This window comes from Bos grunniens, chromosome 10 (genome assembly GCF_055505025.1).
Source record: "Bos grunniens cultivar Pamir isolate PY7600 chromosome 10, Bosgru_T2T1.0, whole genome shotgun sequence".
Classification (NCBI taxonomy): domain Eukaryota; kingdom Metazoa; phylum Chordata; class Mammalia; order Artiodactyla; family Bovidae; genus Bos; species Bos grunniens.
Genome location: NC_141174.1, coordinates 17,329,695 through 17,356,940, shown reverse-complemented (window position 1 = coordinate 17,356,940; position 27,246 = coordinate 17,329,695). Strand labels below are relative to the sequence as shown.

Sequence of the window (27,246 nt, the reverse complement as noted above, 5' to 3'; positions counted from 1 at the left end):
ATTGAAGGCAGGAGGAGAAGGGGACGACAGAGGATGAGATGGTTGGATGGCATCTCTGACTCAATGGACATAAGTTAAAGTAAACTCCCTGGAGTTGTTGATGGACAGGGAAGCCTGGCGGGCTGCGTCCATGGGATTGCAAAAAGTTGGACACGACTGAGCATCTGAACTGAACTGAGAAGTCTTGCTCATGCCCCTTCCCATTTTTCCTTATCCCAAGGTAACCACTATACCAACTTTTACGTGATAGGTTACTTTTGCCTATTTCTGAAATTTGTATTTTGTAAATGGACTCATGCTATGTGTACTCTTTTAAGTCTGGCATCTTTTACGTGACATTTTATTATTGTGAGATTCATTAGTGTTGTTCATTCTCATTCCTATACAGTATTTTATTGTATGAATATACCACAGTCTGTTTATCCATTCTAATTTGATAGTCATTTAAGTTTTTGGCATAACACTGCATTGTTTCTTTGGTGCTATATATGTCCCTTTAGATATGCACGTGTGTATGTGTGCATGTGTGTTTGTACTTAATTTTGTTTAGATGTATACACCAAGGATTAGAATTGCTTTGTCATAGGAGTATGAATAATATTGTACTTTGATAAATATGGTCAGTTTTCCAAAGTGGTTGTGTCAGTTTATACTCTCATCATCAGTGTTTCTGTACTGCAATTTTTTTATCCCCTCATCAACACTTGGTATTAATGAACTTTTAAATTTTAGTAATCTTGGTGGGTGTTTAGTGATACTGTAATATGGATTTAATTTATATTTCCCTGATGACGAATGAAATTGACTTCTATTTGATTATCATTCAGTTGGATTTCCTCTTTTGTGAAATGCTGGTTCAAGTCTTTTTCCTGTTTTTCTGTTGGGTTATGTTTTTTTTCTTACTGGCTTGTGGGAGTTCTTTATATAGACTAGATAACCAGTTCTTTGTATATCCTATGTCTAAATTGTCTTGACTATTTCTCACTCAGCAGCACTTTTTGCATTCTTATCCTTCAGGATACTAGAAAACTATTAGTCTTCACTATTCCATCTAGATGGTCCAGTGGAACCTTTTTATTTTTTTTAATTTAAAAGTAACTTTATAAATAACGTACAGAAGTACGAATAAAGGGATAAGGAAAACAACTTACTAGAAGTTTTAATAAAACTTTAAAAGAATAAAAATCCTTGCATCAAGTAAATTTTGGCACAGAAACATTATAGAAGATGAAATAATTGTGTCATGTATTCTTTGAGCAAAGCAAAATGGTCTAAGTTCTTGGCCAAAGATACATGAGGAGGTCTTTCTGTTTAATAGCTGGATGACAATGCCATATTTCCTTTCTGTCCTTAGAAATATATTGTTCACATCCTCTCTCGAGTTTGAGAATATTTATCTAGAATATTGTCATCCAAGGACTCTTTAGAGATTCGCTTGTATGATTAATTTCACGTTTTTATTAGAACCTGGAGTATAGCTGTCTGCATTTATCTTTACTTCATCTAATAATTTTGACACAACTTTCTCTGACACTTTTCTTTGTCAGGATATGAAAATTTCTCAGTTCTCAATTGTGCTCAATGAAGCCTAAAAGCAAACTGCAATATTTGGGCGATCCAGGAGGGGCGACAACTCATTTCACAGTTTTGTCGTTCCTTTGCTGTCTTTATATTCTAACCTTTAGCGTAGTTGGGGGTAAGTGATAAGTAATGATGAATAATAATGAATTCTAGGATAAGCAAATCACAAAATATTTCATTATATAGAAAAAAAGTCACTGAAGATCCCGTAATATGTCTTAGATTTATGAAAGAATTCAATGAACCTATATGGTAATTGCAAGATAGTTCTGTTTTTCAAAAGGTGAATTTTCTCTCTGTTCTTAGGAAGGCCTGTAAGAGATAAAGTCATGAACTATCAGTCCTTAAAAACAACTGTTTAAAAAAAATTTAAAAACTAAAATTGGATCCAGTGAGCTGAAATGAACCCTAAGAGTTAATGATATCTTTTGATTAATAGATATTCTTGGTTTTTTAATTTAGTAGTCTAATTTACTGATCTTTTCTTTATGATTTGTGCTTTTTCATGTCCTGTTTAAGAAATCTTTGCTTACTCTAAGGTCATAAACATGTTATTGTATTTTGTCTTTTATTGTTTTACCTTTTATTTTAAAATCAACAATCCATATAGAATTGGTTTTTGTTTTTTTTTTTTTTTTGGTTAACGTATGGTAAGAGACAGGGTATAAAGTTCATTGTTTTCCATGTGGCTGTCAAGTTGACTCCAGTACCATCTACTGAAAAAAAGCATCCTTTTCTTACTGCTTGGCAGTGTCTCCTTCATCATAAGTGAATACATGTGTGGATTTGTCTGTGGACTCTTTCTTTGGTCTGTTTGTCCTTCCACCAGTGTTGTATAGTTTCAATTTCTGTAGCTTCAGAGTGAATCCTGCCATCTCTTAGTGTGCGTCCTCCAGGTCTGTGTTTCTAGATCAGGGGTGACCAAACTGTTTCTGGAAAGGGCCGGGTGGTAAATGTTTTTCGGTTTTGTGGGCCACATTTAGTCTCTTTCAAACATTTTTCTTTGTTCCTTTCTTTAGCCTATAAAATGTTTTTAAAATTACTGTTAACTGGGTTTGACCCATGAGCCGTAGCTTGCTGACCCCTGATCTAGATTATTTTAACTATTCTTGGTCCTTTCTATTTCCCCTATAATGTAAGCAGCTTGTCAGTTTAAAAAAAAAAAACTGGTGGAATTTTGATGAACATCGTATAGGTTCTATTGATGATATTGAGGAAGAACTGACATTTTTATAATATCAAGGTTTCAGATCAGTTTTACCCACTTGTTGTTAGTTTTAGGATTGGAAATATGACCTCTTCCATTCTGTAACTGTTAGCAAGGGGCTATTAATACCATACTTTTTCTTAATTCTTCCATTTTCATGGCTGTTTCTGTTTATAATAATTACTTCTCTTTGGAATTTTGATTTTAAGATCTTAGTTATACATATTAGAAAATGGCATTTGACGTGAAAACCAAAAGGGCAGGCATTTGATTCCAGAATTTAGCATCTTGTGATTACCATGATCTGCTGATGTGAGTGTGTTTATATAAATATTGTGATAATCAGACATTATTATCTTGTTTAAGGGTATTTATATTTCTATATCCCTCTTAAGTTTTTGTACCCAATTTGGATTATATTTTTTGTATCGCATTTTGAAATTTTTGTTCCTAGTTCTAATGGTCTCATGCCTAGTTTTAGGATTTTCTTTAATGTTTACAGTAAATATTTAATGACATAGATACTTACAAAGGAAGCTAAGAGGAAAAAAAAACAGGATTAAATTTATCTTTTAGAAGTTTCTGAAATACCTAACTATACAAGCAAAACTTTTCAAAATATTTAAACCCCAGATATTTGTCTCTTTTTCATTTCGTCTAGCCAGTGTGCATTGTGTGCTTTGTGTGATTGAGCAGGTGTGTGCTGTTTGTACTTTATTTCCAATACATTTTTATATGTCAAAAAGGTCATAGTATTTCATTGTGTTGATGTGAAGATGGCTTATTTTTGCACATATGTTTAATATGAGTAACTTTTAATATATTTGTTCCAAGGACCGAAAAGTTCTTTACTTTTATAAATCAAAAAGGTTTTGATAGTTTGACATTTTGTAACATCCTTGAACTTTGAAAAATTGGTTGCCATTTGTATGTAGTGTTGAAAGTATATTTCAGTTGGTTTAACATATTTCTGACCACCAAAATAAAAATAAAATGATGTTGCTTGGCTGCTGGTCAGCAATTTAATGTGAAAGCAAAACACCCTCCCCTTTCATGGACACTGTATTATATATGCAGGCGTGAGGTTTACACAAGTGATTTCATTACCTCTTACAGCTTTTCTGCCTTGTTCATTTCTTTATTTTCACACCTTTTAGTGCTTCCCGCTTCCTTTATCCTTTCCTCTGGCCTTTGCACGTGCTCTGCTCTCTGTTCTTAATCCCTTTTATGTCATCTTTTGCTTTATCGATTCCTATTTTTCCTGCCCTGGGGATGGGACTTCTACAGTTAATGTGTTGAGAACCTTCAGTGAGTCAGACATTGGGAATACTTCATTGAGCAAGACCAGCGTGCCCCACATTTATCAAATTCTGTTCTGATTGCTGATTTACTTGTCTCATTCTTCTTACGGACTATGAACTCCTTGCGGTTAGGTATCAAGTTATTTACAGCAGTAACACAATACTTGACAATTAGTAGGGGTTCAATAAATGTTGCATATGCCAAATATCTCAGTTATGGGTAAAATTCTCAGGGCATTCACAGTTTAGTTAGAAAATAGTTTATTCATTCTGAAGTTGATTATAATACTACCTAACATATTAAAGAATGTTCTTATACTGATTTGTGTATTGTGTATAGTCTTCTCTTACAGCTGATAGGAGCTAATAATTCCTGAATTGAATACAGAACAGATGATTTTACACATCTTTAATGGCCTAACGTGTTATTCTAGGCACTTTAATAAATTGATGAATGTAACTTCAAGAAAAGGAACCAAATCATCACAAAGCCTGAAATGGCATACTTTTTTCCTTCATAAATATATGGTCTCTATCCTTAGCATTGAGACATACTGTTTTTTTGGCTGGGTCATGCAGCTTGAGGGGTATTAGTTCCCCAACCAGGGAACAAAGTGGAAGCATGGCATCCTAACCTGGACTTCCTGTGGTGTACCTTTGACCAGCAGTTGGTCAGCTCCTTTCCCCTTTGTCCAGCAATAGCTGTGTCAAGCCTTCATTATTTTGTATAGACATTCTGTGCTATTGCTGCCTTCTCTGTCTCAGCAAACATTATTTCTCTTTGTATCCTTAATTTTTCTCCTTGCCCCAGAGAATCAAGGCTTTCAGGCCCAGTGAAATTTACTTCTCTGCCTTACCACTACTTCAGTTGCCATCCTCATAGTTCTTGTGGTCTCAGAAGAAGCCCTTTTCCTGGTTAAAGCTAACACTCTTTGTGTGTCTGTTAAATCCATTGTTAATAAAAATGATACATACATATAATTTTTTTAAAAATCAAGAGAAACAACTGCCCACTGCTCCAAACCACTGTCAATGTGTTTCCTAAGGACAGCTTCTAATTGTTCAGCTGTTTCTTTTGGTAATTACCTTATAGTACTAAAGAATGTGCTGTTCCTTTTGTCATTTATACATTTTAGATACTACTTATTTACTTCCTGTTCTGATAGGTAAAATTTAGTTCTTCTACTATTCTGTAACCCCATTTGCCCAATGATATTTATATCATTATTCTAAAATAAATCAGTAAGTAATGTTGTTCATAGAGGTAAGCAGTATACTGTGATTACATTTTCTTTAGTGTAGTAACCTTTTTTTTTTAGAATTTCCAGTTGCTGTTCTTCTTGCAACATCTTTAAATAATCCTCTTAACTCCAGTCCCCAAAGTGACATCTTTTTCTCTTGAGCTCTCTCTCCCAAATTCATGCATCCTCTTGCTTTTACCTGGATTGGTTGGCTGCTCTGAAGATCTGTCATATGGCTATTATTCTGTCATTTCCTTTGACTCTTATTCTAGATTGGATTCACGGTTTGTTGAGTCTCATGGCTTTCTGTTTGTGGTGTAGTGCCTCTTTTTCCTGGAGTGCTTGTTCAATTAACTAAAAAATTGTGGGTTGGAAGTAAGTTCCCTGAATTCTTGTATGCCTGAAAATGTTTTAATCTAACCTCACACTTGATTAATAATTTGAATATATAATTTGAGGTTGAATATATTTTATTATAATTTATTTAAACTAAAAAACAAAAGAAAATAAAAAGTTTACCCATTTCTCCCACCTCCCACACCCCACCTCTGGCAACTATCAATGTGTTCTCTGTATCTAAGAGCTTGGTTTTTTAATTAATTAAATTTTTGTCTAAGATTCCACGTCTAAGAGAGGTCATATGGTATGCCTTTCTCTGACTTATTTAACTTAGTTAGCATAATTCCCTGGTGGTCCATTTATATTGTCACAAATGGCAAGATTTCATTCTTGTAACATTCCATCTAATGTATATGCTGCATCTTCTTTGTCCATTCATTCATCAGTGGACACATAAGTTGTTCCCGTATCTCGGCTATTTTAAGTAGTGCCGCAGTGAACATGGCGGGGCGCTGAGGGGCATGTGTCTTTTTGAATTCGTTTTTTCGTTTTCTTCTCCAGTAAATACCCAGAAATGGAATTGCTGGGTCATATGATAATTCTATTTTTAGTTTTTCAAAGCGCCTCCATACTGTTTACCATAGTAGCTACACCAATTTACATTCCCACCAACAGTGCGCAAGGGTTCCCTTTTCTCTGTATCCTTACCAATGCATGTTATTTCTAGTCTTTTTGACAATAGCCTTTCTAACAAGTGTGAAGTAGCATCTCATTGTGGTTTTGATTTGCACTTCCGTTATTGGTGTAGGGCATCTTTTCACGTATCTCTTGGCCATCTGTATGTCTGCTTTGGAAAAATGTCTGTTTAGATCTTCTGCTCATTTTAAGATCAGGTTGTTTCATATTTTGCTATTGAGTTGTATGAGTTCTTTCTGTATTTTGGAATTAGCCCTTTATCAGATACATGAACGTGCTCAGTCATGTCTGATTCTTCGTGATTCCATGAACTGTAGTCTGTCAGGCTCCTCTATCCATGGAATTTCCCAGGCAAGAATACTGGAGTGGGTTGCCATTTCCTTCTCTAGGGGATCTTCCACACCAGGGGATCGAACCCAAATCTCCCACTTTGCAAGCCGACTCTTTACCAGCTGAGCCACCAGGGAAGCCCATCAGATACATGATTTGCAAATATTTTTTACCATTCAGTAGGCTGCCATTTCATTTTAGTGATGGTTTGCTTCACTGAGCAGAAGCTTTTTAGTTTGATGCAGTCCTACTTGTTGATGTAGGCCTGCTTTCGTTTCTTTGCTTTTGATGTTTAGAATCAAAAAATCATTGCCAAGACCTATGTCAAGGAGCCTACTGCCTTTTGTTTCTTCTAGAAGTTTCATGATTTCAGGTCTTACACTTTCATCCATTTTGAGTTAATTTTTGTGTATGATATACAGTAGTAGTTCAGTTTCATTCTTTTGCATGTGGCTGTCTGTTCTCAGTAACATTCATTTAAGAGACTATCCTATCTCCATTGTATATTCTTGGCTCCTTTGTTATGAATTAGGTGACTGCATGCTCCTGGGTTTGTTTTTGGGTGCTCTCTTCTGTTCCATTGATATGTATGTTTGTTTTTGTACCAGTGCCATAGTATTTAATAGTTTCCAGTTCAGTTCAGTCGCTCAGTTGTGTCCGACTCTTTGTGACCCCATGGACTGCAGCACGCCAGGCCTCCCTGGCATCACCAACTCCTAGAGTTTACTTAAACTCTTGTCCATTGAAGTTGAACATAATTTAGGATCAGTGTTTAGGGTCAGCAAGCATTCTCTTTTCTTCTGTTACCTAGTATAACTGTTGTGCTGTTCTGATTCATTTCCTTTTTAGATGGTTTCTCCCTACTACTAGAAAATTTTTATTTAATCTTCATTATTTTAATATTTTATAGTGGTTTGTATTTGTTCAGTATTATTAACTGTACTGGATACTTAGTGAACTGGGCCCTTTCCATCTGGAAATTAGAGTCTAACTCTGGGAAATTTCTTTGTCCTATTTCTTCATTTATTTCTTTATTTTTTTCTCTTGTTTTCTGTTTTTCTTTTTCTGGAACCCCTGATTTGTAGGATTTTGAACCGGCTATATTTCTTTCTGTTCTCTCTCATTTTGTTAAACTTTCTGAGATACTTCTGGTCCTTTTATTGCCTTTTTTATTTTGAGAATTAAATAATTTCTATAGTTCTGCTTCTGATCCTTTTTTATATATAGCAAATTGTTCTTGATTTACTGATACTATATCTTAAGAATTCTCTCTGAGGATACTAACTTGAGAGTTGTTTATTTTTAAGTTCTCTTCTGCTTTTTTGCATTATTGCTCTTTCTTCCAGATCCATATTGTCTTCCTTTCATTTTGGAGGCATTCCTCAAATATATTGTGATCTTTAGTTGTCCATTTATACTTGAGAGGAAGACAGTGAAACTGATGGGGCACTGTTTATGCATGTGGAGGGGGGCTCATCAATTGTCAGACTTTGCTGTAGGAGGCCAGAGGATTGTCTGCTAATGCTAGGGGACCCTCAAATTCAGGCATTTAGAGACAGTTCAAGCCCAGGGAATGGCTGATCGATGATTTAGAATATGGATTTTAATTTACATCATTTTAGCCGCAGGTCTTACCTAGTCTTTTCCCCAGCATCCCTGGCATCTGAGAATCCTGACCTTCTCTGGGTTTCTGTGGGCAAGCCAGACCCATTTTGATTGTACCCTCCTCTGCTCCCGGCAGTCTAAACTGCAGCTTCTTCTTGCTCCATGTGTCACCACTCATGTTTGTTCTTTGTCGTCTAGAGTTTAAAAACAAAATTCTTATCTGCTGGCTGCCCCTTCTCTCTGTTTATGGTGAGTTTATGCATTTTTAAATTCCTTGTGATGATTCTGTGTCAGCTTGACTGGGCTGAAGTACATTTCCCAGAGTTCTCTTGCTTCTGTGTTTCTGGTTAGGGTGGGTCACAGGGTGGGGGGGATTTTGTATCTAACAGGAAATATTTATCCCTGGACAACCAAAAACCTTCTAACCATTTTCCCAGAAAAGATTATAAAGTCTCTGTTTTTTTTTGTTTGGGGGGAAATCAACTTTGTTCTCCCTAGCTGGCTCACGTCCCCTCTTTGATAGTCTGTGACTGAAATTCTGAGATATAAAGTTAGCTAGTACTAATACATCTTATGTTAGATGATAAGGAAGAAGAATCAGTCAGAAATATCTGACTAATAAATATGTATATATTTAAACATTTCATAGCAAATGTTGAGGAAGAACTACTCTACACACCCATTATTTCTGCAACTGGTCATGTAATTTCAGTTGGTGTTTATAACTACCTTCTTTCTCTACTTAATCCATATTCTCTTTGCTCTCAGCGAGTACCTCAGCTTGTCCAGGTTCCTTGCCTGATGAAGTGTCCCAAACTTTCATTCTTGAAAGGTCTAAGGTATTCTCAGCCCTGCCTGGATTGAGTAATTGTAGTTTTGTCTTGACTTTAGTCATAGGACATGAAAGGTAGTAAGGAGTGTCCTGGAGGATCTCTTCCATTCCAGACATACCCTCACCCTCATTGTATAAAAAGTACCCAGTTTCCCCTTGAAAGACAGTATTACTCACCCCAGCCAGTACAGTAATAACTCCCTTCTTTGCCTGTCGATTCAGAACCCAAAGTGGCCAGATGGCAGTCTGAACTGAAGTTTTAATAGAGTCCTTGTGTCGCCCGATGGAAGCATTCCTCCCTTTGAAACTGAGACTTCCAGATCAGCAAAGCCTAACGTCACAGGGATAGGAAGTAAATATTTTGCTGAAACTGAATTTATTACTCTCATTTATTTCCATAACTAATGAAAGAAAAACCCTTCTGTTTCTCTTTAGAGGCATGAAAGGCATCACTATCACCTCAGCCAGAAACCTTGGAACCATCCTAGTTCTTCCTTTTCCAGTATTTTAAATCGCACCTGTTAGAAAATTTATCAGCTTTACCTTCCTTCACATCTCTCACTTTTATCTCCTCCTTTTCCTCATTCAGTCACCTTCTTAGAACAGACTTCACTTTCACTTACTTAGACTGTAGAGACAGTGTACCATCAACTTTTCCCACTTATCCATCTGCTACTTTTCTGCTGGAGCAATCTTTTAAAAATAAGATACTTAGCGTCTCTGAGTGCTTAAGGTAATTTCTAACTCTTTGTGCAAGCTCAGTCACTTCAATCATGTCTGACTCTGCGACCCCATGGACACTACAGTCCATGGGAATTCTCCCATGGCAAGAATACTGGAGTGGATTGCCATGCTCTCCTCCAGGGGATCTTCCCGCGTGGCTCTTATGTCTCCTGCATTGGCAGGCAGCTTCTTTAGCACCCACGCCACCTGGGAAGCCCTCTAACTCCTTATCCAGCTGAATTAATTCATCTGTTATAACAGAGATCCAAAGTCCACGGTTTTAACAAGTTGGAGGTTTGTTCTCTTTTAGGACTTATGTGGTGACTCTACAGTGTCAAGAATCCAGATTCCTTCTCATTTGTTACTTTACCATCTCTTATTATGTGGTCCATATCTACATGGTTCAGGATGCCCCACCACCATATCAGAGCCAGCATGAAAAAGAGAATATGAAGAGAAGAATGTGTTCTTCCCTTTAAGTTTACCACTCAGTTCAGTTCAGTCGCTCAGTTGTGTCCGACTCTTCGCGACCCCATGAATTGCAGCACGCCAGGCCTCCCTGTCCATCACCAACTCCCGGAGTTCACTCAGACTCACGTCTATCGAGTCAGTGATACCACCCAGCCATCTCATCCTTTGTTGTCCCCTTCTCCTCCTGCCCCCAATCCCTCCCAGCATCAGAGTCTTTTCCAATGAGTCAACTCTTCGCATGAGGTGGCCAAAGTACTGGAGTTTCAGCTTTAGCATCAGTCCTTCCAAAGAAATCCCAGGGCTGATCTCCTTCAGAATGGACTGGTTTAATCTCCTTGCAGTCCAAGGGACTCTCAAGAGCCTTCTCCAACACCACAGTTCAAAAGCATCAATTCTTCAGCGCTCAGCCTTCTTCACAGTCCAACTCTCACATCCATACATGACCACTGGAAAAATCATTTTCACTGTCAGTTCATTGGGGGCTGCAAGTTCTCCCTGCAAGAGAGTTTGGGAAAGAGAGTCTTTAGTCTGGCTATCCTTATGTCTTGCTAAAAATGGAGAGGTTCAATTACAGTAAGAAAATGGAAATGTGTGTTGGAGGAGTACCAGTAGTCTGTGGCGCCGAGGTACACAGGGTCTTCTGGGAGTTGACCTTGCCTGTCCCTTTACCTTACCTCTCGGTGTGCTGCTGTTCCACTCCTTCTTTCCCGGCCGTCCCAGACTTTGTCTCCTCTTTCCTTCAGCCATGCCAAACTGCACTTCCAAACATGCTATGCTGGTATGTGTTTTTCTGCTTTTCCTCATAATACTTCCTTAACCTGAGAAATCCTTGCCACCCACTTGCATCAGCTCCAGTATTCTCTGTTAACCTGGTCTCTGAGAATTTGTTTCTTAAGAGTCAACTAAAGCATTTTCTGTTATAGAAAGCCTTTATGGGACAACACCACCTTCACTCTCAGAGAGTTGACCATTCTCTCCTCTGTTGTCCTTATTATATGCAGATAGATGTTAGTCATTGCATCTTCTGGCAATTATTTACACTTAGATTCTTTCTCTTCTGTTGTAAGCCCTATGAGGACAAAGAATTGTTCTTTGAGGGCAAAGAACATTTTATTCTTGTATCTCTTGGATTTAGCGTAGTACTCGACAGAGGATATACGCTAAATATTTATCAAATGTGCAAGTGGGTCCATAGCAGAATATCTTGGTCCAGATTTTTAAATGTTGGGGCGTGCTCTTAAGACATAGCTGGCTGCTGTTTTTTAAACTTTTGTCAGTTAGTCAAGATGATAATGTTAGCTCCAACAATATTTATACTCATCCTATGTTAACATTGCTAATTGTTTCATTTTTAGGTTTTAGTTATAATTTAACTCTAAAAGTACTCTTAGAATTAGCTATGGGACTTTTTTTTCCCCCTGTTTGAGAAGAATGGACTTTTCTGTCTTTATTAAGGCACAATATTAATCATTGCTTTTTAACAATTCAGTATATCAGTGACTTGCTGCAGGAGATTTGTCCTAAGACCTTCTGAGCTCTGCCACCTTAACATAATGGTTCTAAGATATTGGTATCTCAGGATTTGTTTAATGACTAACAGTCATTTTTGTAAAAAAAATTCTAAGGCAAGATTGCCTTAAATATTTTTACATGGAAAAAAATTTTTTTTCTGCTTTACTGTCTTGAGTAATATCTTTTGTTTTACTTGTAGATTTGATGGTCCTCGAAGATTTGAGGATTTAGGGTCAAGGTGTGAAGGACCGAGACCCAAAGGGCCTCGTTTTGAAGGAAATCGCCCCGATGGGCCAAGACCCAGATATGAAGGTCACCCAGCAGAGGGCACTAAAAGCAAATGGGGAATGATTCCCCGGGGGCCAGCATCTCAGTTCTATATTACCCCCAATACATCCCTCAGCCCTCGACAGAGTGGACCACAGTGGAAAGGCCCCAAACCAACTTTTGGACAGCAACATCAGCAGCAACCTAAGTCACAAGCAGAACCAGGAAACAAAGAACCATTAGCAGACACCAGTAGTAACCAGCAGAAGAATTTTAAAATGCAATCAGCTACATTTCCCATTGCTGCAGATGTAAAGGATGGCAAGGCGGCTCAGTCAAATGAGAATCTAAGCGACTCTCAGCAAGAGCCACCTAAAAGCGAAGTCTCGGAAGGGCCCATAGAGCCTTCTGATTGGGACCAGGATTCTCACAGTATGGAGACTCAAATGGACAAATCCCAAGCTGTTACTCACCCTGTGCCCCTTGCAAATAAAGCTGTACCTTCTCAATCTACTTTTCCCTCAAAAACAGGGGGGATGGAGGGAGGAACAGCAGTAGCAACATCATCATCACTAACTGCAGATAATGATTTTAAACCTTTGGGTATTGGTCTGCCCCATTCAGAAAACAACCAAGATAAAGGGCTACCTCGGCCAGATAACAGAGACAATAGGTTAGAAGGCAATCAAGGCAGCAGCTCATCTTACAGAGGTCCTGGGCAAAGCAGAATGGAAGACACACGGGATAAAGGACTAGTCAGTAGAGATCGAGGCCAGGCAATCAGCCACGGCCCAGGGTTGATCAAGCAAGAAGACTTTCGTGATAAAATGATGGGTAGAAGAGAAGACAGTCGAGAGAAGATGAGCAGAGGAGAAGGCAGCCGGGACAGAGGGCTGGTGAGGCCGGGAAGCAGTCGGGAGAAAGTGCCAGGTGGTCTGCAAGGCAGCCAGGACAGAGGTAGAGCTGGCAGCCGAGAAAGGGGACCACCCCGGAGGGCTGGCAGTCAGGAGAGAGGACCCCCTCGAAGACCTGGGAGTAGAGAGAGAGTGCCACCCCGGAGAGCTGGGAGCAGGGAGAGGGGACTGCCTCGAGGGCCTGGTGGTCGGGAGAGGGGACTGGGAAGACCAGAATTTGGTCGTGACAGAGGTCCATTTAGACCAGAACCAGGAGACGGTGGGGAAAAAATGTATCCATATCACCGAGATGAGCCTCCTAGGGCTCCTTGGAACCATGGAGAAGAGAGAGGGCACGAAGAGTTCCCATTAGATGGTAGAAATGCTCCAATGGAACGAGAAAGACTTGATGATTGGGATAGAGAGAGATACTGGAGAGAATGTGAACATGACTATCAAGATGATACTCTAGATCCGTATAACAGAGAGGACAGGTTTTCAGCCCCATCTCGATCTCATGATGGGGATAGACGAGGCCCATGGTGGGATGACTGGGAGAGAGATCAGGATATGGACGAGGACTACAACAGGGAAATGGACAGGGACATGGACAGGGATGTGGACCGCATCGGAAGACCCGTGGATATGTATGATAGAAATTTGGATAATGAGTGGGACAGAGATTATGGGAGACCACTGGATGAACAAGAATCGCAGTTTCGTGAACGAGATATTCCGTCTCTTCCACCTTTACCACCCCTCCCACCTCTCCCACCTATGGATAGATACCGGGATGATAGATGGAGAGAAGAAAGAAACCGAGACCATGGGTATGATCAAGATTTCCGTGATAGGGGTGAGTTGAGGATCCGAGAGTATCCAGAAAGACGAGATATCTGGCGGGAAAAGCGAGATTATATTCCTGACAGAATGGACTGGGAAAGAGAACGATTGTCAGACAGATGGTACCCATCTGATGTGGATAGACATTCCCCCATGGCGGAACATATGCCTTCACATCATTCTTCTGAAATGATGGGGTCGGATGCAAACTTAGACTCTGACCAAGGCCTTGGAGGGGTAATGGTTCTCAGTCAGAGGCAGCATGAAATCATTCTGAAAGCTGCACAAGAACTGAAAATGCTTCGGTAAGTTGACTACTTAAGATCATTTCTTCTAGAACAAGCCACATGCATACTTCTCTTTTTAAAACGATGATGTGATATATTTGAATGGAATCATTTTAAGTTTTTACCACATAATTTTAATTTTAATTTCTAGTCATTGTTGTTTTAGGGTAGGATGGCTGTTTAGGAACTGTGTTAATTATAAACTTATGTCCTGAAAAATGAAAATTTGGTAGCCATTCTTGACTTTTATAGATATGTTGCTGACATGTCATACCTGTGATTATGTCAAGTTCAGACTTCAACTTTCCAGTACTCTGGGTTTCACAGAGCTCGTATGTAAAATCCTTTATTCCCCCCTCTTTGTTACTAGATCTGATAGACTTCATATTTACTAATCTTTGGTATAACTTTGGAAAGTGTTGGAAGGATTTATATTTTTCTCTTTTGAAGCTAAGAATGGTTTACCTGGAAGCAGCCTCAGATTTGTCTAACTATTGATTCTTCCTTTTGGGAATGTTTGATCTTTCATTATAACCAGAAGCAGCTATCTCTGCTTGAGGTTGTTACTTGTTTCTATATAAGCAAATATTTTCTTTGTGAAATGGAGAATAGAATTTAGATTTCTTGACTTACAATCACCTATGTATATAGGTATCTACATAACACTTCCCATTAGTAGCCGTAATAATAAAGGTTAACATTGATTGCACATTTGCTATATACCAGGGACTGTACTAAGTGCTTTGTATGTATTGATTTATGTAATCCTTAGGAGTCACTGACAGATTACAATGAGAAATTACTTTTTGAATAATTTCTTATGAATTAGCAAATTTTTTGCAAAAATAAATTAATGGTTAGTTTTTTATATATTCCAGTATATTGTTTCTTTCATTTTTTCAATTCTGGTCTATATTTGTAGATTATGACAATTAAATTATAGCTGAAGCTTTATAACTGGGAAAGTATGATGAGGAAAAATACATATAAAATGAAAGATCAGATGCCTCAGGCAACACAACAAATTTCTGTGGTCTACAGAAGATACACTTTAAGGGATTTAACTTTTCCAGATTGCTCATGAAGATGTAGAAAGCATGTTATGGAACACTTAGCTACTACTATTTTCACTTTTAAATTATGGATATCTTTAACACCTACTCTGTGCTGGCACTGTGCTGATAATTTACTGTGTTATTGTCTCAATCTTCGTATTTCAAATCCTTATCTTAAAGGACTGCAAAGATAAGTAGTAGTATTCTCGCTTCACTAAGACTCAAGAGAGTACCACTTGGCTACTAGAATTGGTAAACCTAGAATTTGAAGTCTGTCCAACTCTAAAGTCTTTTTTCTTTAAGGAGAACACTAAGCTGATTGATGTTACTCAGCTACCAAGGTTTCTTCCCTTTTTGAAATTTCCTTTTCATCCATTATTGCTTTGTATAGAAATGCTGGATAAAAGTTACTTCATCATTCCTTTTAAAAAGCTCTTTCTAGGCCACATAATTAAACAAAATATGTGAAATGATGGGTAATAATGGTCACAGTTGAATACACGTCAGCCATATTGTGTCAGGAAAGTCACAATATGAGTTACATGAGGCAGAAAGTAATCTTTTTCTTACACTTGACCCTTTGTGTTCACTTGGGTCATTACACTTTGCAGAATGGTAGGAAGAAAATTGTAAAAGGTCTGAAGAGGTTGTGGTACATGTTGTTATGTGTTGATTGTGGATGTAAGACAAAGTGAAAGGAATTTGACCAGCCATTTAAAGAGAATCTTGAAGAGTTACATAATTACTCTTTAGGAACATGAAGTGTTGTTTTTAAAGGTTTAGGCTACCCATTGTTCTCACCATATACAAGAGGGGCCTTAAACTAAAATGCCCACCAGAACCAGACAGGTAACTAAAATGAGTGAAAGTGGGCCAGTTTAACTCTACTGAGTGTGAGGATTGTAGCAAAGCGCTTCATCTAAGGCTGGCAGCCGCTGCTCCACTGAGTGATTGCTGGCATGTGGGAGTGTAGGCCCAGTGTTTCCTAATTGCAAGTTTGAATTTATATTGAAAAGTATGTATTTTTTTGCTTTGTAAATAGTGTCAACTAGCACAGATTTTTTAAATTGATAATGAAAGCCAAATTGTAAAAAGCCTTTTTGTGTGTTCATATATATCCAAGTACATTTGGCCCACGTGCCACCATTTTTCAACCACTTATCTAAAGACTACTGAATGAAAAAAAAATCAGCAAGAGATTTTGGTTGGATAAATGAAAAACATGACAAGTAGGTGAGATACTAAAACAGACTGAAGAGGCAGGTTCTAGAATCGATCCTTTCTAGATCTTCATAACTTATCATTATTTATAGGTTGTAGATGTCTGATAAGTTAGCTCGTAAAGACAAAAAAGTATTACCCTGGAGATGTTTTATGAGTACTCTATAGAGAGTTTGAAACAAGGTGTTTAGTTTCCTTTTTTGTTTTTCAATATTAATTATAGTTACTTAGGAACGGAAAACACATGCCTTAAATACAATGGCAATTTTATTTGTTTACAGAGAACAGAAAGAACAGCTTCAAAAGATGAAAGACTATGGGTCTGAGCCTCAAATGCCTGACCATCTGCCACCCCAGGATTCAAGATTACAGAATACACCTTCAAGACCTGGATTGTATCCGGTACGGGAAAATAATGTACTCAGAAAAATGAAATGGTTCTCACTTTGTATGTTTGTATGTCGTTTGATTTTTTGTTGTTGTTGTTTTACAATAAGTATAATTTTCCTCTGTAAAAAATGAAAATTCTGGAAAAGTGAAAAACGCTAATGGTAATGAACCTTTGAGAATCTTAGGAGTATGGTCGGAAGTGTGACAGAAATGCTTTCCCCTTACAGTTTAAGTACACCAAGCACATCAGAACTACGTATATGGCTCTGTGTTCAGAAAACTATAAAATTTTCTTGGTGATCCTTTTTGTTCAGATAGTCCTATTTTTCATCTGGACTATGCAAGGATTCCCTGTGAGCCCTGCTCATGTGAGCTTCCTAGCCTCCCTACCTGTTCAAACTCCTAGTCTTAGCTAAGGAAAGGGATAGAACATCATGCCCCAATTCAGGCAGTGAAGTTATGTTAAAGAGTCACGTGATTAAGTTCTCTGCCAGAACCCTTATGGTCCTGTATTTCGATTGTCTGTTTTCTTGTCTGTCTTGCCTTCTGTCTTATTTTGCCTATTCTTCATAAGGATAGGAACTATGTCTTTTATCTTTGTATTTCTTAGCAAACAGTAGAAGCTCTAGATTATAAATCCACATTTCTGCTTTATTTACTTGATAAATCATAAACATTTTAATGTTTTGCTACATGCTTTATATTTTTGATGTGTAATAGTTTATTAAAACTATTCTGTTTCTGTTAGACCTTTGTTTCTAATCTTTTACTCTTATTAATGTAATGTTAATGAATGTCTTTATATCAAATTCATAATAGTTTTAGTATTTCTTTATTGAAGTATAGTTGGTTTACAGTGTTGTGTTAATTTCTGCTGTATAGCAAAGTGATTCATATATCTATGTATGTCTGTGTGTGTATATATGTGTACTTATACATATGTGCATTTTAAGATGTTCTCCATGCTGCGGTTTGTCTCAGGATATTGGCTAGTATCCTCTGAGCTGTGCAGTAGTGCCTTGTTGTTTGCCCATTCTGTGTATAAGCTCACATCTGCATTCTTTTTTTCTACAAACCACAATGCATTATGCTTCAAATTCTTATTTTAGGTATCTTCTTAAAAGTACTTTTAAATTCCTAAAGATCCTTTAGGAATCCTTTTAATGACTAAAGAACAAGGACATTTTTAATGATTCCTGTAATGTAGTCAACAGCTCTCTAAAGCTGTGTTGTAGCCTTAGAAGCATCAGCTACTTAATATTTTTGGTAGATTGAATAGTTTAATAAAATGTTACAATATATTTGGTAGTTTTGATAATTAGTGAACATGACTATTTTCCAGTATTTGTTAATTACATTTCTTGTAAAAAAAATCCTATTTTTGTTATCTATTTGACTCTTCAGGTTTTTCTTATGAATTTATGGTATAGATATTAATCCTTTCTAATGTAAATACTGTAGGGGTGTTTTGCTTTTCACAAATGTATGTGTTGCTATCACTGGGTACTATGAAGAAAACACTTTTTACTTATAGTCCAAAGAGTTCCTAAGATACGCACAACATGTCTGGACAGCTGTGCTCCAGATACAGTAGCTTTGCCATACAAAGGCATTTTCTAACACAGTTTAAAGTGCCGTAATCTAAAATTTATCTTTAGGTAGTAGTCATTTGTCTTTAACTCTAGCCTGTATTGGCCTCTTGATAAATGACATTCCTAACATTAGCCAAAATGTAATTTTGCTACTCAAAAAGTTTGTTTTTAAAGCCTAGCCTGTGTATGAGTAAATATGTAAGTAATGTGCATTATTGACTTTCCAAGGCCTGAAGTAACCGTCAGTGTGTTTGTCAATAGAACAAACAAGGCAGAAACACAGAAATAAATGGATAAAGAGTATTCAAATCAGAGATTACTTGCAAAGATTAAAATAAAATTTGACAATTGGATTTCAGTATTAAGTAGATAGGACCTATCTTCCCAGAGATTCTACTATTTCCGTAATACACATTTCAGTTGACATCCGGTGCTTGTCAGAGAGAATACTCAATGTCCGTTTGGTTTCTTTGTTTTGTCATTTCCCGTCACTGATGTCATGTGTTGCCACAGACAGCTATTGTCAACCAGATGAACTGGATAGAAGTGAGGGACCTAGCTAGAATTTGTTTCTCTCACTGGAAGTTCACTATTTTTGTGGAGGAGATAGGTCACTAGAGTGGAGAGAGAGTTTATAGCAGAGATTCTTTTTTTTTTTTTTTTTATAGCAGAGATTCTTAAACGAAGTGGTGAACGTGAGATCGAGGCCAGGCAATCAGCCACGGCCCAGGGTTGGTCAAGCAAGAAGACTTTCGTGATAAAATGATGGGTAGGAGAGAAGATGAGCAGAGGAGAAGGCAGCCGGGACAGAGGGAGGGAGGAGGTGATAGTTTTGAGGGCAGTTTTTTTGGTCCCTTTTTTAAACCAACCTAATTGAGGTATAATTTACATACATCTAATTTGTCCATTTTTAAGTGTGTAATTCAGTGATATTTAGTAAATTTACTAAGTTGTGCAGCCATCACCATAATCCAGTTGTGTAACATTTTCATCACCCCAGTAAGGTCCCTTGTGCTAGTTTGCAGTTAATCCTCATTCCTACCCCAGGTCCCAGGCGACAGCTAATCTACATTTTCCAAAGTGGCTACACCATTTTACTTTCTAACTGTAAGTCCTAAGTGTCTTCGTGTTTCTTTATATCCTTGCCATCATTTGTTATTGCTGGTTTTATCAATTATAGCCATTCTATTGGGTATGAAATGGTACTTTATTGTGGTTTTAATTTGCATTTCTTTAATGACTAATGATGTTAAGCGTATTTTCATGGGGTATTGGCCATTCATACATCTTCTTTGGAAGAATATATGCAAATCTTATGGCCATATTTTTTGATTGTCTTTTAAAAGATTTTTATATTCTCAATATAAGTCCTTTATCAGATATGTGATTTGCATATATTGTCTCCCTGATGGTATATTTTAAAGTACAGAAAGTTTTGAAGTTTGAATAAGTTCAGTGTAGTGAGAACCAGGTTTCTACTGATACGTGAACATATGATGGTATGCTCATTCATTAAGCCATTTACCCTCTTCTCCAGCCTCCAGGGTCCTACAGACCACCGCCTCCTATGGGTAAGCCACCAGGATCAATTGTAAGACCGCCTGCCCCACCAGCAAGATCATCTGTTCCTGTGACCAGGCCACCTATCCCAATACCGCCACCACCACCCCCTCCTCCTCCTCCACCACCGCCTCCTCCAGTGATAAAGCCACAAACTTCAGCTGTGGAACAAGAACGCTGGGATGAAGATTCTTTCTATGGCCTCTGGGATACAAATGATGAGCAGGGACTGAATTCGGAATTTAAATCTGAACCTGCAGCAATTCCATCTGCTCCAGTGTTACCACCCCCACCTGTTCACCCTTCCATCCCTCCTCCTGGCCCAATGCCTATGGGTATGCCACCCATGTCCAAACCACCACCAGTGCAGCAGACTGTTGATTATGGCCATGGCCGAGGTAGGTAAAAATGGCAGACTTGTACTTAGGATTCTAGAGGAATTGTCAGCTTCAACTTTGGCTTCCTTAAGCTTCACTCTTACTGTGTTTTTATCCTTATTTTTGTTTACCAGACATATCCACTAATAAAGTTGAACAGATACCCTATGGAGAAAGAATAACTCTGCGTCCAGATCCACTACCTGAAAGATCAACTTTTGAAACAGGTAGAGGTCTCAGGGAGATCAGTATTTTTAAACCTTTTTGGACCTATTTATCATATGATTTTCCTTTTGGTAAGATTATCTGGGCCTCCCTTTAATATAGCTAAAGGATTCATACGTTGAATATAGGGCAGCAGTTTATACTAGTTCTAAATTTAGATTTGTATTTTTCTGCTTTTATTTCAGGAAAAAAGGGATGTAGTTCTTAGCTTTAAATTAATTGTTTTTGCAGAGCATGCAGGCCAACGAGATCGTTACGACAGAGACAGAGATCGTGAGCCTTATTTTGATCGTCAAAGCAATGTCATGGCAGATCATCGAGATTTCAAAAGGGATCGGGAGACCCATAGAGATCGAGACCGGGATCGTGGTGTTATTGACTATGACCGGGATCGATTTGACAGAGAACGCAGACCTAGAGATGATAGGTATGCCGTGAAAACTATCTTTGCTGGGTGTGCAAATTACCATATACTTAAGTTCAGCCAAAGTCAGTGTAGTTAAGGGAAATTTAGTAAATGATGTATTTTTCTCATGCATGTGTGTGTATAATTTGGAGAGGGAAGAGTACCAATTTTCAGGAGACTTCGATTCTTGAGTTTTGCAAGCTTGACTTTCAGAGAGTTAAATGGGAGATGGAGAAAGGAAAGAGTATTGTCAACAGAGTTGTAATCATTGCTTAGTTAATAGGCAGACAATTAATTTTTGCTGTTTGTGAGCTCTGGCTGTGTGCATGCAAGGCAGATCTAAATGGAAAAGCAAAATAAAAATATAAATATTGACTATGAATGGTAACTACCCATAGAGAAAATTGGGCATATAATGGTGTTGCATTATAAGAGACCGCCATATGTTTTTTATTTACCAAAGCACTTCCTGTCAAACTTTGTAGGACTCAGTCATATCGAGACAAAAAAGAGCATTCCTCATCCAGAAGAGGAGGGTTTGATAGGCCTTCCTATGATCGCAAGTCTGACCGACCAGCCTATGAAGGACCGTCCATGTTTGGAGGTAGATTAGTGCCTAACTAACTATAAAGATGCTGAGAATTGAAAACTACAGGAGATGCTTTTGATTGTAGCTCTGGGTTTAAACTTTCAGAGTGAAATACACTCACAGATTTCTCAGAGATGGCAACATTATCACCAAAAAGAGTCATATGAAATAAAATGTAAATCTCCTTTTTTACATTATTAAAGAAATTTTGGAAGACAGAAACAAAATCACTTATAATCCTACCACCTACCTACCGTACCACAGCCATTGTAATTTTGTATATTTCCTCTCATTCTCTCTTCACATACATATTAATGAAGTTGTAAACAAAGTCTGCATACAGTTTCTTTATTGTGCTTGTTCTCATTGATACTATACTGTATATAATTTTCTGTATGTAAATCTATTATATTAATGGCTCTATGATAGTTCATCAAGTGAATAAGATGTAAGACTCTTATTTTTGAACACTTAGATTGCTTTTAGTTTTTCACTGTAATAAATTAGACTTAAATAAACTAGCAATTCATACCTATTTTATGTGAATAAGTTTTCCTAAGCTGGTGACTCGTTCTCATATATATTAACATATATATATATATATATTAGGAGGAGTGGAGAGCATTAAAATTTTAAATAATTACTATATAAATAGTAATCTTGTTCAACCGCTGGCATCCTAGGAGAACGAAGAAGTTACCCAGAGGAGCGAATGCCCCTGCCAGCTCCTTCAATAAGCCACCAGCCACCTCCAGCTCCACGGGTTGAGAAGAAACCTGAGTCTAAGAACGTGGATGATATTTTGAAACCACCTGGCCGAGAGAGCAGACCTGAGAGAGTGAGTCCTGTGGGGTTGACTAGTTTTATTGCAAATCAGAAGCTGATAAGAGATCTTTTTAGTATCCTGAACAGAACTTCTGTACTTTTCTGTGACATGGTATTTTATTTTTAATTTTTAAAAACTTATTTTATTGTAGTATAGTTGATATGCAAGGTTGTATTAACTTCTTCTGTATAGCAAAGTGATTCAGTTACATGTATAGATACATATTTTCATATGCTTTTCCATAGTTTAATCACAGGATATTGAACATAGTCCTCTGTGCTATACAATAGGACCTTATTGTTGTCTGCTGCTGCTAAGTCACTTCAGTCGTGTCCGACTCCATGCGACCCCATAGACAGCAGCCCACCAGGCTCCCCCATCCCTGGGATTCTCCAGGCAAGAACACTGGAGTGGGTTGCCATTCCCTTCTCCAGTGCGTGAAAGTGAAGTCGCTCAGTCATGTCTGACCCTCAGTGACCCCATGGACTGCAACCTTCCAGGCTCCTCCGTCCATGGGATTTTCCAGGCAGGAGTACTGGAGTGGGGTGCCATTGCCTTCTCCTAGTCTGTATATAATAGTTTGCATCTACTAATCCCAAACTTCAGTCTGTCCTCCCCCATTCCCCACCTTGGCAACCACAGGTCTGTTCTCTATGTATGTGTGTCTGTTTCTGTACTGTAGATAAATTCATTTGTGTCATATTTTCGATTCCACACATAAGTCATATATATAAGTCCACATATATAAGTCATATAATGATGGTATTTGTGTCTTTATCTTTCTGACTTACTTCACTTAGTAATAATCTCTAGGTCCATCCATGGCATTATTTCATGCTTTTTTATAGCTGAGTAGTGTTCCGTTGTGTGTGTGTATCTTCTTTATCCATTCATCCATCAGTGAACATTTAGGTTGTCTCCATGTGTGACATAGTATTAATATCAGATTCATGGCATCTTGCCATCTCCAAATCATCATTTTTCATAAACTGCCTATCCTTTAGAATCTAAGAAATTAGAGCTTAATTGCTTGGCAAAAAGAAAGTGTTGATTATTCTCTAATTAAAAATTTTTTTTAAAGTGTTAAATTATAGAAAATAATTAAGAAATTAATTGCACTTTGAAGAAGGGGAAAGAGGATTTGGTCTTACGGTGTGTGGAATTTAAAAGGAAGAATTAGAAGAACTTGATTAGTTTAGACTTACTTTCCTGGTGACCTCCATTTATATATATAGAGAGATACATAGATATCTATCTATCTGTCTATCTGTATATCTATATATATACACACACATTCTTACATTTACCCTGTATTGCAAAATAAATAGATTCCATTTAAATAAACTGATACTGGGATTTCTGTCAGAGGTTTGAACCATGTATGTATGTATGTCACTGTTTTAAAGTCTATTTCATCTATTATTGGTATAGTTACTCCAGCTTTCCTGTGGTTGCTGATACCTTTTTCCATCCTTTTAATTTCAATCTGTTTGTGTCTTTCAGTCTGAGATGTGTTCCTTCTAAACAGCATGTAGTTTAGATCATGTTTTTTACTTCTTAATTGGACTGCTTAAATCCATTCATGTGTCATGTTGTTACTGATGTAGATGGCTCAGGTGCCCAGTGGTTGCAGCACTTTTGACTGCTGTGGCCCAGGTTCAGTCCCTGGTTGGGGAACTGAGGTCCTGCAAGCCACACAGCAGGGCCATCAAAGAAAAAGAGATAAGGATTGCTTAATTCCATTCCTGGCTTGCTCAGCTGTATTGAAATACAGGTGGTTTTTGTGTATTGATTGTATATTGCTCCACATTGCTGAACTCATTTATTGGTTCTAATAGATTTTTAGTGGATTCCTTGGAAGTTTTCCTGTATGTGAGATGATATAATCTTGCAGATGGAGATGGTTTTACTTCTTACTTTTCAGTCTGGATGCCTCTTTTCTTGCATAGTTGTTCAGTGTTGAATCGATGTGGTGAGAGTGGGCATCCTTGTTTTATTCCTGAACTTAGAAAGAAAACTTTCAGTCTTTCACCATTAAGTACTGTGCTAGCTGTGCATTTTCGTTTGATGTCCTTTATCGAGTCGAGGAGGTTCCCTTCCATTTCTAATTTGGTAAATGTTCTTATCATGAAAGGATGTTGGATTTTGTTATACACTTTCTCTGCATTGGGAATTTTTGGTTTTTATTGTATTGATATATTATTACATTAACAGATTTTAGATATTAATTGATATCTCTGGGATAAATCCTACTTGGTTATCTTGTTTAATTCTTTTTATATGTTGCTGGATTCAATTTGGTAATATTTTGTTGTGAAGTTTTATATCCATATTCATAAGAGATACCAAATTTTCTTGTGACGTCTTTGTCTGGTTTTGGTATCAGATTATATGCTGGTTTGAAATACTGGCCTCATAAAATAAGTTGGGAATTGTTCTTTCTTATTCTATTTTTTTTTTTTTCCTGAAAGTGTGAAGAGTTGGTATTTTTTTTTAAATGTTTGTTGGAATTCAGTGAGGAAGCCATCTGGGCCTGGGTGTTTCTTGTTGGCAGTTTTTTGACTACTAATTAGGTCTCTTCACTTGTCCTAAGTTTGTCCAGGTTATCTATTCTTCTTGAGACCATTTTAGTAGCTTGTGTCTCTCTTAAGAATTTGTCCATTTTGTCTGAGTTATCTAGTTTGTTGGTATGCGGTTTCATAGTAGTCCTTTATAACCCTTTTAAAATTTTTGTAAGGATGGCACTCATGTCCTCTCTTTTTTTCTGATTCTAGTAATTTGAATCCTCTCTCTTTTTTCTTAGTTTAGCTAAAGGTTTGTCAATTTTGTTGCTCTTTTCAGAGAACTACCTTTTGGTTCCATTGATTTTTCTTTAATTTTCTGTTCTCTATTTTAATAACCTCTGCTCTACTATTATTTCCTTCCTTCTTGCTTTACGTTTAGTTTAGTTTGTTTAGTTTGTTAGTACTAAACGTTTGTTAGTTAGTTTAGTTTGTTCTTCCATTTTCTTATGTTGTGTCTTCATTTTTGTTAATCTCAAAGTGTTTTCTGATTTTTGTTTTGATTTCTTCTTTGATCTATTGGTTATTTAAGAGTATGGTGTTTCATTTTTACATTTTCCCAAACTTTTAAATTTCTTTCCATTGTGGCCAGGGATATGCTTTGTATTATTCCTGTCTTCTCAAATGTGTTAAGGTTTATTTCATGGCCTATGGTATGGTCTCTCCTGGAGAATATTAGGTCATTGTTAACTCTAAGATCAATTCATTGTGGAAAAAAAAACAACTAAGTAATTTTTTTTTTATTTGTGTTTCAGATTGTTGTTATAATGAGAGGATTGCCAGGCAGTGGAAAGACACATGTTGCAAAACTTATTCGAGTGAGTATGGAAAAGTGAAAGCATTACTGCTTTTGTTAGCCATTTGCCTTCTTAACAAGCAATGTGATGTTGACACAGGTATTTCCTGTTTGATCCGCTCTAGTTGGCCCAGGTGGATGCTGTCTCATTTTGATCTGCTTAGACAGATACTTTTGCCCCAGCTTGATTTGAAACCACAAGAAGATTGTGTGGTATTTAACCATAAGAAAAAACTTTGTGCACATTTATTAATTTATTCCATAAATTCTTTTTAACTTTCTTGAATATCTGATACTTAGGATAAGGAGGTAGAATTCGGAGGACCTGCACCCAGAGTTCTAAGCCTGGATGATTACTTCATCACTGAAGTAGAAAAAGAAGAAAAAGATCCAGATTCTGGAAAGAAAGTGAAAAAGAAGGTACACTATATTCCTCTCAGATTACATCCTAATTCATAAATAGTATTGAAAGCATGTTCAGAGAGAAATTATTGACTTTTTTGAACACAGACTTCAGTGCTCAGGTGTGCAGGAAAAGACGACACCTGAGAAAGAAGGAAAGTTGTCTTTATCCAAATGCTAACTAGGGAAGAGATGCAAGGTGACTCCTGCTTTTGCTAACTCTGTATCTCTTTTGTGGGGAATCTTAGGTAATGGAATATGAATATGAAGCTGAGATGGAGGAAACCTACCGTACCAGCATGTTCAAAACTTTCAAAAAGACTCTGGATGATGGCTTTTTCCCTTTCATCATCCTGGACGCCATCAATGACAGAGTTAGACATTTCGACCAGTTTTGGAGTGCAGCAAAAACCAAGGGATTTGAGGTATAGATTTAAAGAACTTTAGAGTATTTTGTGTTATCATGTAAGTCTTGCATTTGTTTGCTTAATCATTGTTCATTTCTTCTTAGGTGTATTTGGCTGAAATGAGTGCAGATAACCAGACTTGTGGCAAGAGGAATATTCATGGACGAAAGCTTAAAGAAATAAATAAGGTGATCATTATTATTATTATTATTTTTTAAGAAAACATAGAGGGCATGCATGGTCTCTTGGTCTTTCTTTGAGTAGCTTCCAGAGATAACTTGAGCTCCTGAATCTCTCAATTAGATGGCTGATCACTGGGAAGCTGCACCTCGTCATATGATGCGTCTGGACATTCGTTCTTTGTTGCAGGATGCCGCTATTGAAGAGGTGAGTGTCCTTTGGCTCGAAAGCAGTGCAGAAGCCACCTTTTTCTCCACCATTTTTACTTTGAAAAAATTTTTAATTACAGAAAAGCTGCATGATTAGTATAAGAATACCTGCATGACTTTCATTGAGATTCACTGATTGTTAACATTTTGTCACGTTTTTCTCTATTAGATTTCTTCTGTTTTTTCTTGTTGTTACTGTTACTACTATTCCTATTACTGTGAAACCATTTGAGCGTAAAAATGCAGACCTCATAAACCCTTTATCCCCTAAGTATTTCAGAAGATACCTCCCAAAAGCAAGGGCATTCTCTTACAGAAGTAG

At 37.4% G+C, this 27,246-nt stretch overlaps 1 protein-coding gene across 3 annotated transcripts in view; it reads left to right on the top strand.

The window, feature by feature from the left end:
* Nucleotides 1-27,246, top strand: part of YLPM1 (YLP motif containing 1) — a 66,068-nt gene that overhangs the window by 22,591 nt on the left and 16,231 nt on the right. For 2 of the 3 annotated variants that reach the window (XR_015133996.1, XM_086319634.1), the window contains exons 5-16: nt 12,038-14,146; nt 16,686-16,806; nt 19,924-20,344; nt 20,458-20,550; nt 20,780-20,975; nt 21,440-21,558; nt 22,227-22,381; nt 25,686-25,748; nt 26,027-26,146; nt 26,377-26,553; nt 26,640-26,723; nt 26,839-26,922. Coding sequence is in view for 2 of the 3 variants with exons in the window: in XM_086319634.1 (XP_086175760.1) it covers nt 12,038-14,146; nt 16,686-16,806; nt 19,924-20,344; nt 20,458-20,550; nt 20,780-20,975; nt 21,440-21,558; nt 22,227-22,381; nt 25,686-25,748; nt 26,027-26,146; nt 26,377-26,553; nt 26,640-26,723; nt 26,839-26,922 (3,742 nt within the window). In the remaining variant the exon portion in view is untranslated. The remainder of the gene's footprint in view (nt 1-12,037; nt 14,147-16,685; nt 16,807-19,923; nt 20,345-20,457; nt 20,551-20,779; nt 20,976-21,439; nt 21,559-22,226; nt 22,382-25,685; nt 25,749-26,026; nt 26,147-26,376; nt 26,554-26,639; nt 26,724-26,838; nt 26,923-27,246) is intronic. The other variant, XM_086319635.1, reaches the window with a different exon arrangement.